Source organism: Cannabis sativa, chromosome X (genome assembly GCF_029168945.1).
Source record: "Cannabis sativa cultivar Pink pepper isolate KNU-18-1 chromosome X, ASM2916894v1, whole genome shotgun sequence".
NCBI classification, from domain to species: Eukaryota; Viridiplantae; Streptophyta; class Magnoliopsida; order Rosales; family Cannabaceae; genus Cannabis; species Cannabis sativa.
In genome coordinates this window covers 77,537,859-77,550,060 of record NC_083610.1, presented here as the reverse complement: position 1 = coordinate 77,550,060, position 12,202 = coordinate 77,537,859, and the positions used below count along the sequence as shown (strand labels likewise).

General features: G+C 34.7%; 1 protein-coding gene across 1 annotated transcript; it reads left to right on the top strand.

Annotated features, from left to right (window-relative positions):
- Positions 1 to 3,973: 3,973 nt before the first annotated feature.
- LOC115698355 (uncharacterized) lies at positions 3,974 to 8,600 on the top strand. Its single transcript, XM_030625547.2, has 13 exons — positions 3,974 to 4,313; positions 4,443 to 4,533; positions 4,601 to 4,793; positions 4,902 to 4,992; positions 5,353 to 5,388; positions 5,497 to 5,595; positions 5,690 to 5,820; positions 5,919 to 5,967; positions 6,063 to 6,152; positions 6,231 to 6,284; positions 6,519 to 6,584; positions 8,010 to 8,107; positions 8,199 to 8,600. Exons 1-13 carry the CDS (start codon positions 4,236 to 4,238, stop codon positions 8,263 to 8,265), a joined length of 1,143 nt encoding a protein of 380 aa, XP_030481407.1. The 5' UTR covers positions 3,974 to 4,235; the 3' UTR covers positions 8,266 to 8,600.
- The last annotated feature ends 3,602 nt before the right edge of the window (positions 8,601 to 12,202 follow it).

Sequence of the window (12,202 nt, the reverse complement as noted above, 5' to 3'; positions counted from 1 at the left end):
AATTAAAAACTTAAGAACTAAACCAATTTTTAGTTAAAAAAAATGTGAAAAATAACTCTAATTTCTAGAGTTATCATAGAACACCAAAATGAACCCCAAACTGCAAACCAAACAGCCCAGACAGTACCCCAATCTGAAGCTGAGTTTGAAATGCATGAGGAGGAGTACAATGGTGAACCAGATGTGGAGTTGAATGAGAATGTGGAACCTCAAGATTGTGGCTGGTGGGGAAGGCACACTGAATTGGTGCATGATAATGCTGATGACAGTGATATTGGTGATGAAGTTGAAATGGGGAGTGTGCACAGTGATGAAGAGAATGAAGCAGCCACCCCTTACAAGATTCCATTTAACCCTGAGACAAACATAGAGGATGTGGAATTCAAATGTTACATGGAATTTGCAACAATTGACTTGCTAAGGAAGACTATTAGGGAACACTTCATTCACAACAACAAGGAGTACATACTATTGGCTAATGACAGACATAAATTCAGGGTGAAATGTAAGGCAGAAGGATGCCCTTGGATGTTGTATTCACATGTCAAACAAGATGGGACAACATTCAGGGTTAACAAAGTTAAGCAGCCACATGAGAATTGTGGTATTGTCCTGGATAACAAGCATATTAATGCACAGTGGCTAGCAACTCACTTCAAATACCAGTTCAGATTACATCCAAACATGGATTACAAGGCATTTCAGGAGGTCAAATTACAAAGGACACCAAATATTCTAAGTGCAGTTATTGGCAGTCTTACAGAGCTAAAGACCAAGTGAGAAAGGAACTGGAAGGCTCAGTCATTGAGCAATATGCTATGCTGGAGGACTACTTCAAGCAAGTTTTGGACACCAATCCAGGTAGCACTGCTAAGCTGAAATGTGAGATGCAAGGTGACCATAGAATCTTTCAAAGGTGTTATGTGTGTCTACATGCTTGTAAAGAAGGTTTTAAACAAGGATGCATGCCACTTATAGGGCTGGATGGGTGCTTTCTTAAAGGATACAGTAAAGGTATCTTACTTGCTGCAATTGGGATTGATGCATCAAATTCCATCTTCCCAGTAGCCTATGCCATCACTGAGAAAGAGACAACCAACAACTGGACTTGGTTTTTAGAGTTGCTGAAGGATGACTTGAATCCCATTCAGCCACAGTCATTTACTTTTATGAGTGACAGGCAGAAGGGGCTTCAAAATGCAGTGGAGACAGTTTTCAACAGTCCTGACAGTAGGTTTTGTGTCAGACTTATGCATGAAAATTTCAAAAAATAGTTTCCTGGTCTACTGCTAAAACAACTTGTCTGGAATGCTGCAAGAGCTACTATTCCTGCAGAGTTTGATAGGAGGATGGATGAGATAAAGAAAATCAATACAAGTGCATACAATTGGCTGGCAGCAAAGAACCCATCAGAATGGACAAAAGCACACTTCAAAGAGGGGGTTAAATGTGATATGTTGCTGAACAATATTTGTGAAAGTTTCAACAAAGCAATCATTGATGCAAGGGACAAACCAATAATTACTCTTCTAGAGTCTATCAGGTAACATTTTCAGTGATTTCTAAGTAATGGTAGTCATTAATTAATTGTTTTAATTTTTGCATTCTCACTTAGTCATGCTATTTTTGCAGGCACTGGTTAATGTGTCGTTTTACCAAAGAAAAAGGAGAGTTTGCCTAGATGGAGACATACTATACACACAAACATCATCAAGATTATTGCAAAGGAAACAAAAGTTGCTAAACGGTGTGGAGTGTCAAGAGCAAATGCAACTATGTTTCAGATTCAGACGAATCCAGGAGGTTGCTTCACTGTGGACTTAGAGAAGAAAACATGCACCTGTAGGAAGTTTCAGTTAACATGCATACCTTGTGGACATGCCTTAGCTGCAATTTGGATGTGCAACCATAATTCACATCTCTGTGTACACCCTTATTACAACAAAGAGGCTTTCGAAAAGAGTTATGCACACACAGTTTTCCCAATCCCAAGTCTTGACAAGTGGCCAAAAATAGGACAAAACCCAATCCTTCCTCCTGGAGAAAACATTTTGCCAGGCAGGCCCAAGAAAAAAAGAAGAATAAGTGTTGATGAGCCACCACCTCCAGCTACCACAACTGCTAGAAGAACTGGTGCAATTATGCATTGTGGAAAATGCAGGCAACTTGGACACAATAGGAGGTATTGCCCAAATGATGCAGCACCTCAGCCACAGGTATGAATTTGTCTAAAGCTTACTTTGTTGGTTTTGGTATTAGTTTTTACTTGGCAATAATGATTCAATACTTCTGTTTTTTAGGGTCCAAAAAAAAAAGGAGGCAGGCCACCCATCCAAAATCCAACCAAGGAAACTCTAAAGAGAAGGAAAAGAATGGCAAAGGAAAAAGCTAGGAAGGCTGCACAAGGTGATGGAGCTGGGCTATCTGCTCCACCAAACAATGCAGGAGGGTCTAATGCATAGGATGCACCACTTTGATGTAGTATTTTGAATTAGTATTTTGACTTAGTCTTTAGTAATGTATTAGGTATGCAAAAACAATTAGTGCACAAGATGTTGTATTTTGAATTAGTGCACTTGATGGTTTGAATTGCAGAAACAATTAACTGTTAACCCTAATTTATGTTCAATTAGGTATTTTATATTACACTGTCATGTTTGGTGCAGAAGTATGCACATAATATGAACATCTGATAATTATTTATGGAAAAGGAGATTATATTAAAGCAAAAATGACTACATTTCATACTCTTTCATTGATCAACAACAGTCACGCTTACTTATGCTTTCAGTTACACATCATTGTTCATGATTTGAAAAAATAAAATAACATACATATTACAATACATATTACAAAACATCTAATATTTCCACTCCTTTGATATTCACAGGTTTGCCTTGCATTTGGATAGCCATCCATGGTGGGAGTGGTTTCATGACAACTCTCCACACATTCAGTTTGTTCTTTGTTGTTAATATAGTTCTCCACAGATTCATGCTGTTACAAGCTTCAGATAAATTGGAAACTTCCATCTCCAAATTTCGAATCTTCCTTAGCAGTCCAGGAATGACAACCGAGGATCGTTCACACATGGGTGGGTCATACCACATCCAAAAATTACACCCTTGTTCTTGCTGCCACAACCAAAAAAAGAATTCTGACCAGAAGAAAAAAAAAGAAGAAAGAACACAAAAATTAGGGCAAATAATTAAAGCAATAGGATCTCACCTGATGGAATGGGCATCTAACGAACCTTCGTCAGGGATTCTTATTCGTCCAAAATGTTTTCATCTCTGCAACCCTAGGGGGATCACATCGGCAGAGGTGAGGCCCCGTGGACATATTCAGTAGCTTTGTTCTTCCCCTTCGACAATGGAGGATGAATCTAGGTAGGAGTACCCCAACCCTTCGAATTTATATTCTTAATCTTCTTCTTTGATTTCGACCCCCTTCTCTCGATTTCCTTTGATTTAAAACGAAAATGGGTGTGACATCTGGGTTTTGGGTTCTTATTCTGGTAAAGTGGATTTGTGTTTAATGGGGTATTTGATTTTATTTAGTTATTATTATAAATTAATTTTAATTTTCAGTTATAAACCCAAGTTTTAAATGGTACAATGCCACGTAATATGGATTTTGTTGACTGGGCACTTGGGCTACCCAGCCACATAAGCAAAAAACGGGGTCAGTTAGACGGGGGAGTGTATTTGCTAACAAAATAGTGGTCTAGGTAGTTTTACCACCAAAATTTTAGATTAGGGGGTTAGTTGCAAAAACCTGCCCACTTTAGGAGATTTTGCCGCAAATAACTCAAAAAAAAAATCAGCCTTTAGTACTCTGTAAAGATAAGATGGCAAAATCTTCATCCAAACTAGCTCACTATTGACACTTAAATGCGTTCACAACTAATTTATGAACAACTTTATCATAACCAGATTATATAAATGAGAGAAAATTTATCACAATATAATCATGTCAAAAAAAAAAAAATATATGAATTTTGTAAAATGTATTTTTTTTTTGCTGTGACTGCTTACATATCTAACCCAAATTTTTTTCCCAATCACAGACACACACACAAACAAACACACTCCCCCAAACCTTTGTCTCTCTTTCTCCTATTACTTCAATTCGAATCTGCAACGAACGAAGACTAATCGACAAGAAAAGAGTGGCTGGTTGTTCTGAGTTTCCAGTACACCGGACCTAAACCAGAACTCACTCTCCGACCAAACATGTCTTCTGAGAATGTTCATCCTTTCATCGCTGCTCAGCTCAATTACCTCGTAACTCATTTTCCTCTTTCCATTAAGGTAAACCCTCTCTTTTTTCCCCTTTCTTTAATTCAACTTCAAAGTAAACAAATCTCGTTTCATTTTCTCGGGAAAGAAAAAAGAAAATCACTGCTTCATTATGGGTCTGGGAATAATTTGATTTTACAGATTGAGCAGATGTGGTCTGGTAGCAAATACTACCCTGGAACGCTTGATCGGTTCACTCTAGCTATACCCTATTGTCTAGACTTTCTCAAATGTGAGTATTGTATAATTATATATTACTTTATCGGTTTCGTTTTCATAACGAGTTCAATTTATTTTAGGGGATATTATATTTGATGCGGAGTCTCCGTTTTCTGCTCCTGATGTAATATTTGGACCTGAGGACGAAACTTTTAATCTATTTCTTCTAATGGATGGTGATGGAGAAGGTTACTTAAAGTCTCCAAAGAACTGCTTCAGTGATTGGAATAGCAAAGACCCTACTCGGCTTATGATTCTTGTTCAACAACTCAGGTAAGGAGCTTACTGCAATGGGTTTTGGTTTCTATTTAGAGTTTTCTTGAGGACAATGTGGTTCATGGATAATACATGGCTGTTGATAATATTTACTTATTTGATTAGGGATCAATACAAGTCCTACCAGAACAGGCGTGTTGGGGAGGTTGATGATGATAGGTTGAAATTTGAAGTTGGCACAATGTTACCTAGAGAGGTAATAATTAACTAGATTTTGTGGTTCCATAATAAGTTAGGATGCTGATTGAACTAAGTCGCTAGTACGTGACACTTTTGATTGTAACTGAATAACTGATATTCATGAATTGGGGTGAATCTTATAGTGTAATACCATAAAAAATGATGTCTTCTGGTGACGTAGTGATGGTTCGTTATAGTTATTTGACATATCAAATAATCATATGTCATGTTCATTGACTGAAGCATATCTGTATCGCGAGACAATGCAGATTTATGTTAATGATATTTGGATTGTTTAATGCATATGTTAAGGATATTTGGATTAAACAATGGTTCCTATGACGGATTGTTTTAATCGCTGTTTACTTTGCATCAGGGGATCGAAATGCATACGGTATCCGGGGTTGAAAAGGTATTTTCCAAAGCAGAATGTACGTTTTCAATTTAAATGTAGGAGCTCTATAATGCTGGATATGCCTTTTCATTATGTGTGGTTTTTACACCTTTGAATGTAGCGTAGCCAGAAGAAGTCAAATTTGCAATACCTCTAATGGACATGGACATAAATAAAATGGTTCCTGGATGCCCTTGGAGACTTCCACAGAAGATATACTTACAGGTCAAAATTGTCTCCTCGATTCTCTCCCATTTCCACATTTCTTCGATGTTCCCTCTCTCATTTTTGTTAATAACAGTGTTATATGACTCTGCAGGTCATATATCCTGTTGGGAAAAAAGTTGTTTCTACTCCTTCAGCTCCTCGGGTGAAATTATTTTCCACATCTGAGTTGAAGGCACTGTTTCTCATTGAAGATGTTAAACTTCCTGTGTGGGTGGATGGAATGTAGGTCTCTCATGCCGTCATACATTATATGTGCCCAATCTATCTGACTTCTGGTTTTTATTGGCTGTTCTGTTTCTAATAATTTTCTTCTCTCACAGGTGCATGGCTGAATATCTTCCCCATTTGGAAGAATCTCTGGCGAAACAGGTCAACTGCATAAGCTATGCTTCATTTCTTTTTGGTAATAACTTGAAGCATGAATTTTTAATATGATTAGAACTTTATTTGATTTGCTTTTTAAGGTCTCGGAGGCTGTTATCTCCATTGATGTTAGAAGACAATTTATCGAGGCATTAGCTGTTGTGTTTGGAAGACCTCTAGAAGCTGATTCAGTAAGCATCTAAGCCAAGTATTATTTACAAAGTAAATATAACTTCAAGTAATCAGCCTAAGAAATACTTTTTTGACAGGTTTTCTGTAGAAGGGCAACATTCCTCGCTTGCTCTGGAGTATTTACATTCATGGTATTATATGGCATATTAGTTATTGTTTGTTTTTGTTTTATTCTGTTCACGTCCTTTGTTATTTGGAGTAGTGACAAATTCAGATTAACTTCGGAGTTAATTTTTCACTATTTTGTAATAAACGTGTGTGTTACTGGTTCGGGTTTAAGTCATTGTAAATGTCTATCTCTTTTTCTGCATATCTTTACTCTCAGGTTGCTGCTGATCACTCCTTCCTGTATTTTGTTGTTGTAGGTTCACTTTCTTATTTCAACCCAGTTTCCAAGGCAACATCCAATTCTGATACTTCAAAGTTCCCAGGTAACAATGTTCTTTTACTAATCTTGAATTGTTTATACGTGTTGCAAAAATTTTACAAATAATGGGCTAAACTAAACTGTTCATTAAATCATAAATCAAGAATTGTAATACAATACAATACCCTATAGTTTGCTCCTACAAGGTCTGAGGTTCAGCCCCTCATGGGGTATGAATAGCAATTGCTTTCTTAGTTTCTAAATATTGTAGGGCTAGGTGGAGATCTTAGTTTCAAAATAAATAACTGAATAAAAAATCATAATAATAGGTCCACCTCAACCCTTATAAATAAGAAAACTAGCCACTCATGATGTGGTTCATAATCTCAATATATTGTCAAAATTCAGAAAATAAAAAAGAAATAATGAAGAATGAACGAAAACGATTGAAAACTCGTCAATTGGCTTCAATTCACGTCTTAAATCTCAACGTTTGTTTCTTCTCTCGTCAATATTTGTGTTTTAGTCATGCCCCCCTCGCTAGCCCCTAAACACGCCCTTTGGCCGTTCCAATTTAAATTTGAGTAAATGAAAATTGTGTGGGCAATTAGATATCCCGCAATTGGTGGCACAAAAGATGACGCGTCACGGCGTAACAGGCAACATGTCACATCACAACAAATAACGTGTTGCTCGTTGCAATTCTTTAGCGTTACAAGGACCGGTGACACGTTGCCAAGTAGCTGGCAACATGTCAGCAGCAGTATTCTCAGGTCTCACCATACATTTTTGTCCCTTTTTTCATATTTTGGTGATTTGTCGCTCAAGAAGAAGCGACGTAATGCATACTTCATTGCCTTGAACATCCAATGTGACCCAAAAGTCATCCATTTAAACTATTACTACACACACGAAGGAAACACTTTAAATCCACCCTAAAATGGAAGAAAAGCCAAAACAAGAGGAAATAATTGTAAATAAATGCATCAAATACGCACTCATCAGTACACATGCAATTTTGTTACGAGCTTGCTAGTAACCTGGTTGGATGACATCCCAACCAGTTCTTTTTTCTATATTCTGCAACTATGTAGTTACCCCAGCTTTGAATGGAAGGGATTTAGTTAAGCAACATAGTTATGATCAAGTATTTAGTTAGTGGTTCTTCGGTAACATTTTTGCTTTTTGTAATATTACTTTAAAAGGTTATAGTTTCTTCACTGTTTTTGATTACTTAATCAGAAAATTGTTTTTTTTTAATTGTTACCGAACAAGCACTTAATAAATTGCTTCAACAAGTCATATTATTAGACTGAACAACTGCTATTTTTGTTTATTATAATAATATTTTCAGCTATGCTATTACAGAACTATGCTTATTAACAGTTAATTAAAAAAAAAAATTTGAATGAAAAAAAAAAAAAAAAATTAGATGGCCTGTTGTTAGATGTCTGATACTCACAATAGGTATATTAATGTGATAATGCAGCATTTCAACTCTCAAGGAGCACCAATTAAGTCACATCATCTGGTGGACTATCCTTGGAGTCCAAGATGGGAGCCGTCACTAATGGCAGCAAGGATTTTGTGAGTGCATTAACAAGCACATGTTTTTAGCTCGAACACCACTTTTTTTTTCTTTATAAAAGTTTGCTGATGTGATTTATCTTTTAATTAGTGAATATTTGGTGGACGAGGCTTTGAACTTCAAGAGATACTGCAATGAGGTTCACCTCCAGCACTAATGTAATTGGCGGGTGTTACAATCGTGTAAAGAAGCTATGGGCCGTGGAAAACTTTTGTTTGTTGTTGAATATGATTGTGTTTCAAAAAATTAGCCAGTCACTTGTGTATTTTGTCCTGGTTTTTTGATATGTTAATATTTTTAGCCTAGTAGAAAAGTTAGCAACTGAACTCGGATACTAACTTAAAATACTCTGAAGCAAAAATGCTAACTGGAAACCGATGTTTGTTAGTTTACTACCTGCTCTTTTGAGTTGAAAACTTCAAATCGAACAAGCCTTTAGGCTTTAGCCCAAAATGTTTAATTAATACATTTAAAATGTAGGGTGTTTATACATTTGGTACTTTGTGTTTATTTAAATACAAGTTAGGTATTTTGTATTTTTAATAATGCTTATTCTGTACTGTAATTTGAAATCATACATTTTTGGTACTTTAAATTCAATTTTTTTTGATAAAATTTTATCAATACAATCAAACTGTTTAATATGAATTCTGAATTCAAATTTAATTATTTGATTACATATAATTGAGAATTGTTTGGTTAAATTTATAAAATTGTTTTTATTAAATTTTACTTTAAGGTATTAAATATGTATAATTTGAAAATATAAGATACTAATTAAGTATTATTAAAAATACAAGGTACCAAATATGTTTTTCATAAAAATAAAAAATACTAAATAAGTATATTCCCTAAAATATAACATACACAAACTCACAAAATTGCAGTTTCTAAAGGCTAAAGTAGATGTGGTTGTAGATATAATTTATTGGTATTTGTCCTAATAAGAAGACTAAATTGTAGATTATTTTTTATGTCATCTTTCTGGGATAGGCGTTGTGGGAGTAAGGGCTAAGGCTAGGAAATAAGAACGTAGGGTAGTTTGGTACAGGAGGCAGTTTTATTGATGTTCATAAAACTAGGATTGTAGTTCTTGTTATCGTATTGTATTTGTGTTAATACGATAAATGTAAACACGTTAGAATTATTAAGGTGGTGTTTGGTAATACTTGCTTTTAAATTTTTTAATCACAAAAATAAAAGTAAAATTTTTATTTTTTAAAAACAAAAATACGTTCTATAATCACTTTTGTTTTTCAATTTTAAAAACAAAAAACAAAAGTGTGTTCAGTAAATTTTATTTTCATTTGTTGATTTTGTTTAAGTCAAATTTGGGGCTAGGGTCAGAAGCTGGGACCGGGGCTGGGGTCGGGGTTGGATCTAGGTCCAAATCTGGTGCTGGGGACGGGTCCAGGGGCGTGGTTTGGGTCTAGGGTTCGGGGTCTAGGATTGGGATCGGGGTCTGAGTTCGGGGCTAGGGTTTGAGGTGGGGGTCTGGGTTGGGGTCGAGGTCTATGTTCGAGTTTGGATCGGGGTCCAGGACTGGGGTCCAAGGTCGGACTCTAGGGTCCAGGGTCCTAATCCAAGTCGGGGTTGGGTTCATGGTCGGGGTTTGGGTTCGAGGTTCGGGTCCTGGTCGGGGTCTAGGGTTGGTTTCGAGTTCGGGGCCAGGTTTGGGTCTGAGGTCGGGGGTTCGGGTCCCTGTCCAGGGTTTAGGTCTAGGTCGGTTCAGGGTCTTAGGTTTGGGTCTAGGGTCGGGGCTAAGGTCCAAGTCGAGGTTGGTGTCGGATGTCTATGTCAAGGTTTGTGTCCAGTGTTTGGGTCCGAGGTTTGGGTCTAGGTTGGGGTTTGGGTCCTGGGTAGGGTGTCAGGTTGGGATTTAGGTCGGAGTTCAAGTTTGGTTCCGGGTCGGGGTCAGGTGCGTGTCCAAGTTCTAAGGTCTAGGTTGGGATCGGAGTCTAAAATATTGATTAAAAAGTGAAAACAGTTTTATAAAACATAATTTTAAAAAATATTTCACTTTTCTAATTTAAAAAACAAAATATTAATTAATTTTTTTTTACCAATCGTACTTGAAATATATCAAAATTTTAAATACAAATATAAAATGATCTTTTTAATAGGTTACATAACGCAACACAACATGTACATATTTAATAGACGTGTCATGTGACCTAAACTCAATACTATCACGATTAATGGATTATGATACAATATAAAATTGACATAATCAAACATAACTACATAAAAAAATTATGAAATTATCACACAAACAGACATAATAAATAGTTTTAATCTAGATCATGGTAAGTTAAAAAATTTAGTACAAGTTGATTCAATTTTGTTTTTGAAAGAAGTTGATTCAATTTGAAGTTGACCATTCATGATTTTATGTCATGTCAAAAATTAACAATCCGATCTTTTTTTATTCCCAAATATTATAGGGTTAGGCGGTAATTCTAGTTTCGTGTTTTTTTTTTTTTTTTTTAATTTTTTTAAACAACAATCCAATCTAAAACGTACTTGAAATTAATTGATTATGGAAATATACATTTTTTTTTAAAGGAAATAACTATGAGATGTTGTTAAATTACACGTTTGCCATGCTATGTACAAAAATCCTTTTAACGGCTATATTTTTGGAATGGAAGGCATTTTTGCCATAAGTGAGAAGTGACTAATCAAATTAAAAAAAAGTAGATATGTTGTTTTTTGGAAAGGAAATTAAAAGTAGATTGATTACATTAAATTAATGTCAAATGGATCCAATCAAGTAAACATTGGATCCTGACAATTATAGTGTTCTTCTATACCCATTTAATAGGTTCACCTACTGAACAATAGATCCACAAACAGCAAAGATTTCACATGCAAAAAAATAAAAAAAGGATAAGAAAAAGGGAAAAAGAAGGGAAGAATTTTGTTTTTGAAAAAATAAAATAAAAATTTAAAGCTTGATTGACAGCACTGCAGTCACATGCTTTTTCCGACAATGGTGTTGGTGTGATTTGATCCAAAATCATCAAACAGAAACTAAGCCCAACCCAGCCCAGCCCATATTAGAGTGGCTGGCTGTAGAGTAAAATCAAAACGGCAACGTTTCATCCAATGCCTTTATGGGTTGCGTTTGAGGTTTCTTGAAAACGAAAGATAAACAGACGTGCCCGAAATGAAGGCAAAACGTTACGTTGTGTGGGGGCACACCGTCTTAACGTGGGCACCCATGACAGCGGTTAGTTGCCTAGTTGGCGTTGATGTCCGTACTCGCTTGCTGTCACACCCAACCCAGCTCAAAAAAATAGAAAATAAAAAATTATTAATGAAATTAATTAAAAATGTGAGAAATTTATAGTATCGTAAAGTGTTTTGATATATGTTTATTTATTTTTAAATAGGTATTTATGGGAGTATTTTTTTCATAATTACATATGTCTTAATTTTTTAACATCACTTGTAATTTTTTTATATATTAAATAATTTACAATTCCAAAATAAAAATTCAATTAATTTGAGTACGGTAAAGTATTTAGAATTTTCTAAGAATACTCACAATAATTTTTCTAAAATGGAGAATAGTTAAAATTTTTAAAGAACTATACTAAAAATATACTACAATAAATGCTCTAAATTCTTTTATTTTAAAACTTTTTTAAACATATTTGATTAATTATTTTAAATTTTAATAATTATTTTTGTATGATGATATGTGTATGTTAATATGTTAATATTATATATTTAAAATTAAATAAATATATTAAAATTTAAAAAAGTGAGATTTTGGTGATATATTTTAAAGAAACTTATGTATAATGTAAGAGCACTCATAAGAGTCTCTATAATAGAGATTTTCTAATTCTTTTAGCTAAATATGATTAAAAAAATTACTTATATCAACTCCTTTAAATCATATATGTATAATAGAGATACAATAAAGCTAATGCAACTTACATGTAGAGAACGAATAATGCACTCTTTAAACTTATTTTAATAATATCTAATAATATTTTATTTATGTATATAGTATATATGTTTAAAATTTATTATTTTAATAGTGTAGAAAATAAAAATAATATTAATTCAATGATGTAGGAAAA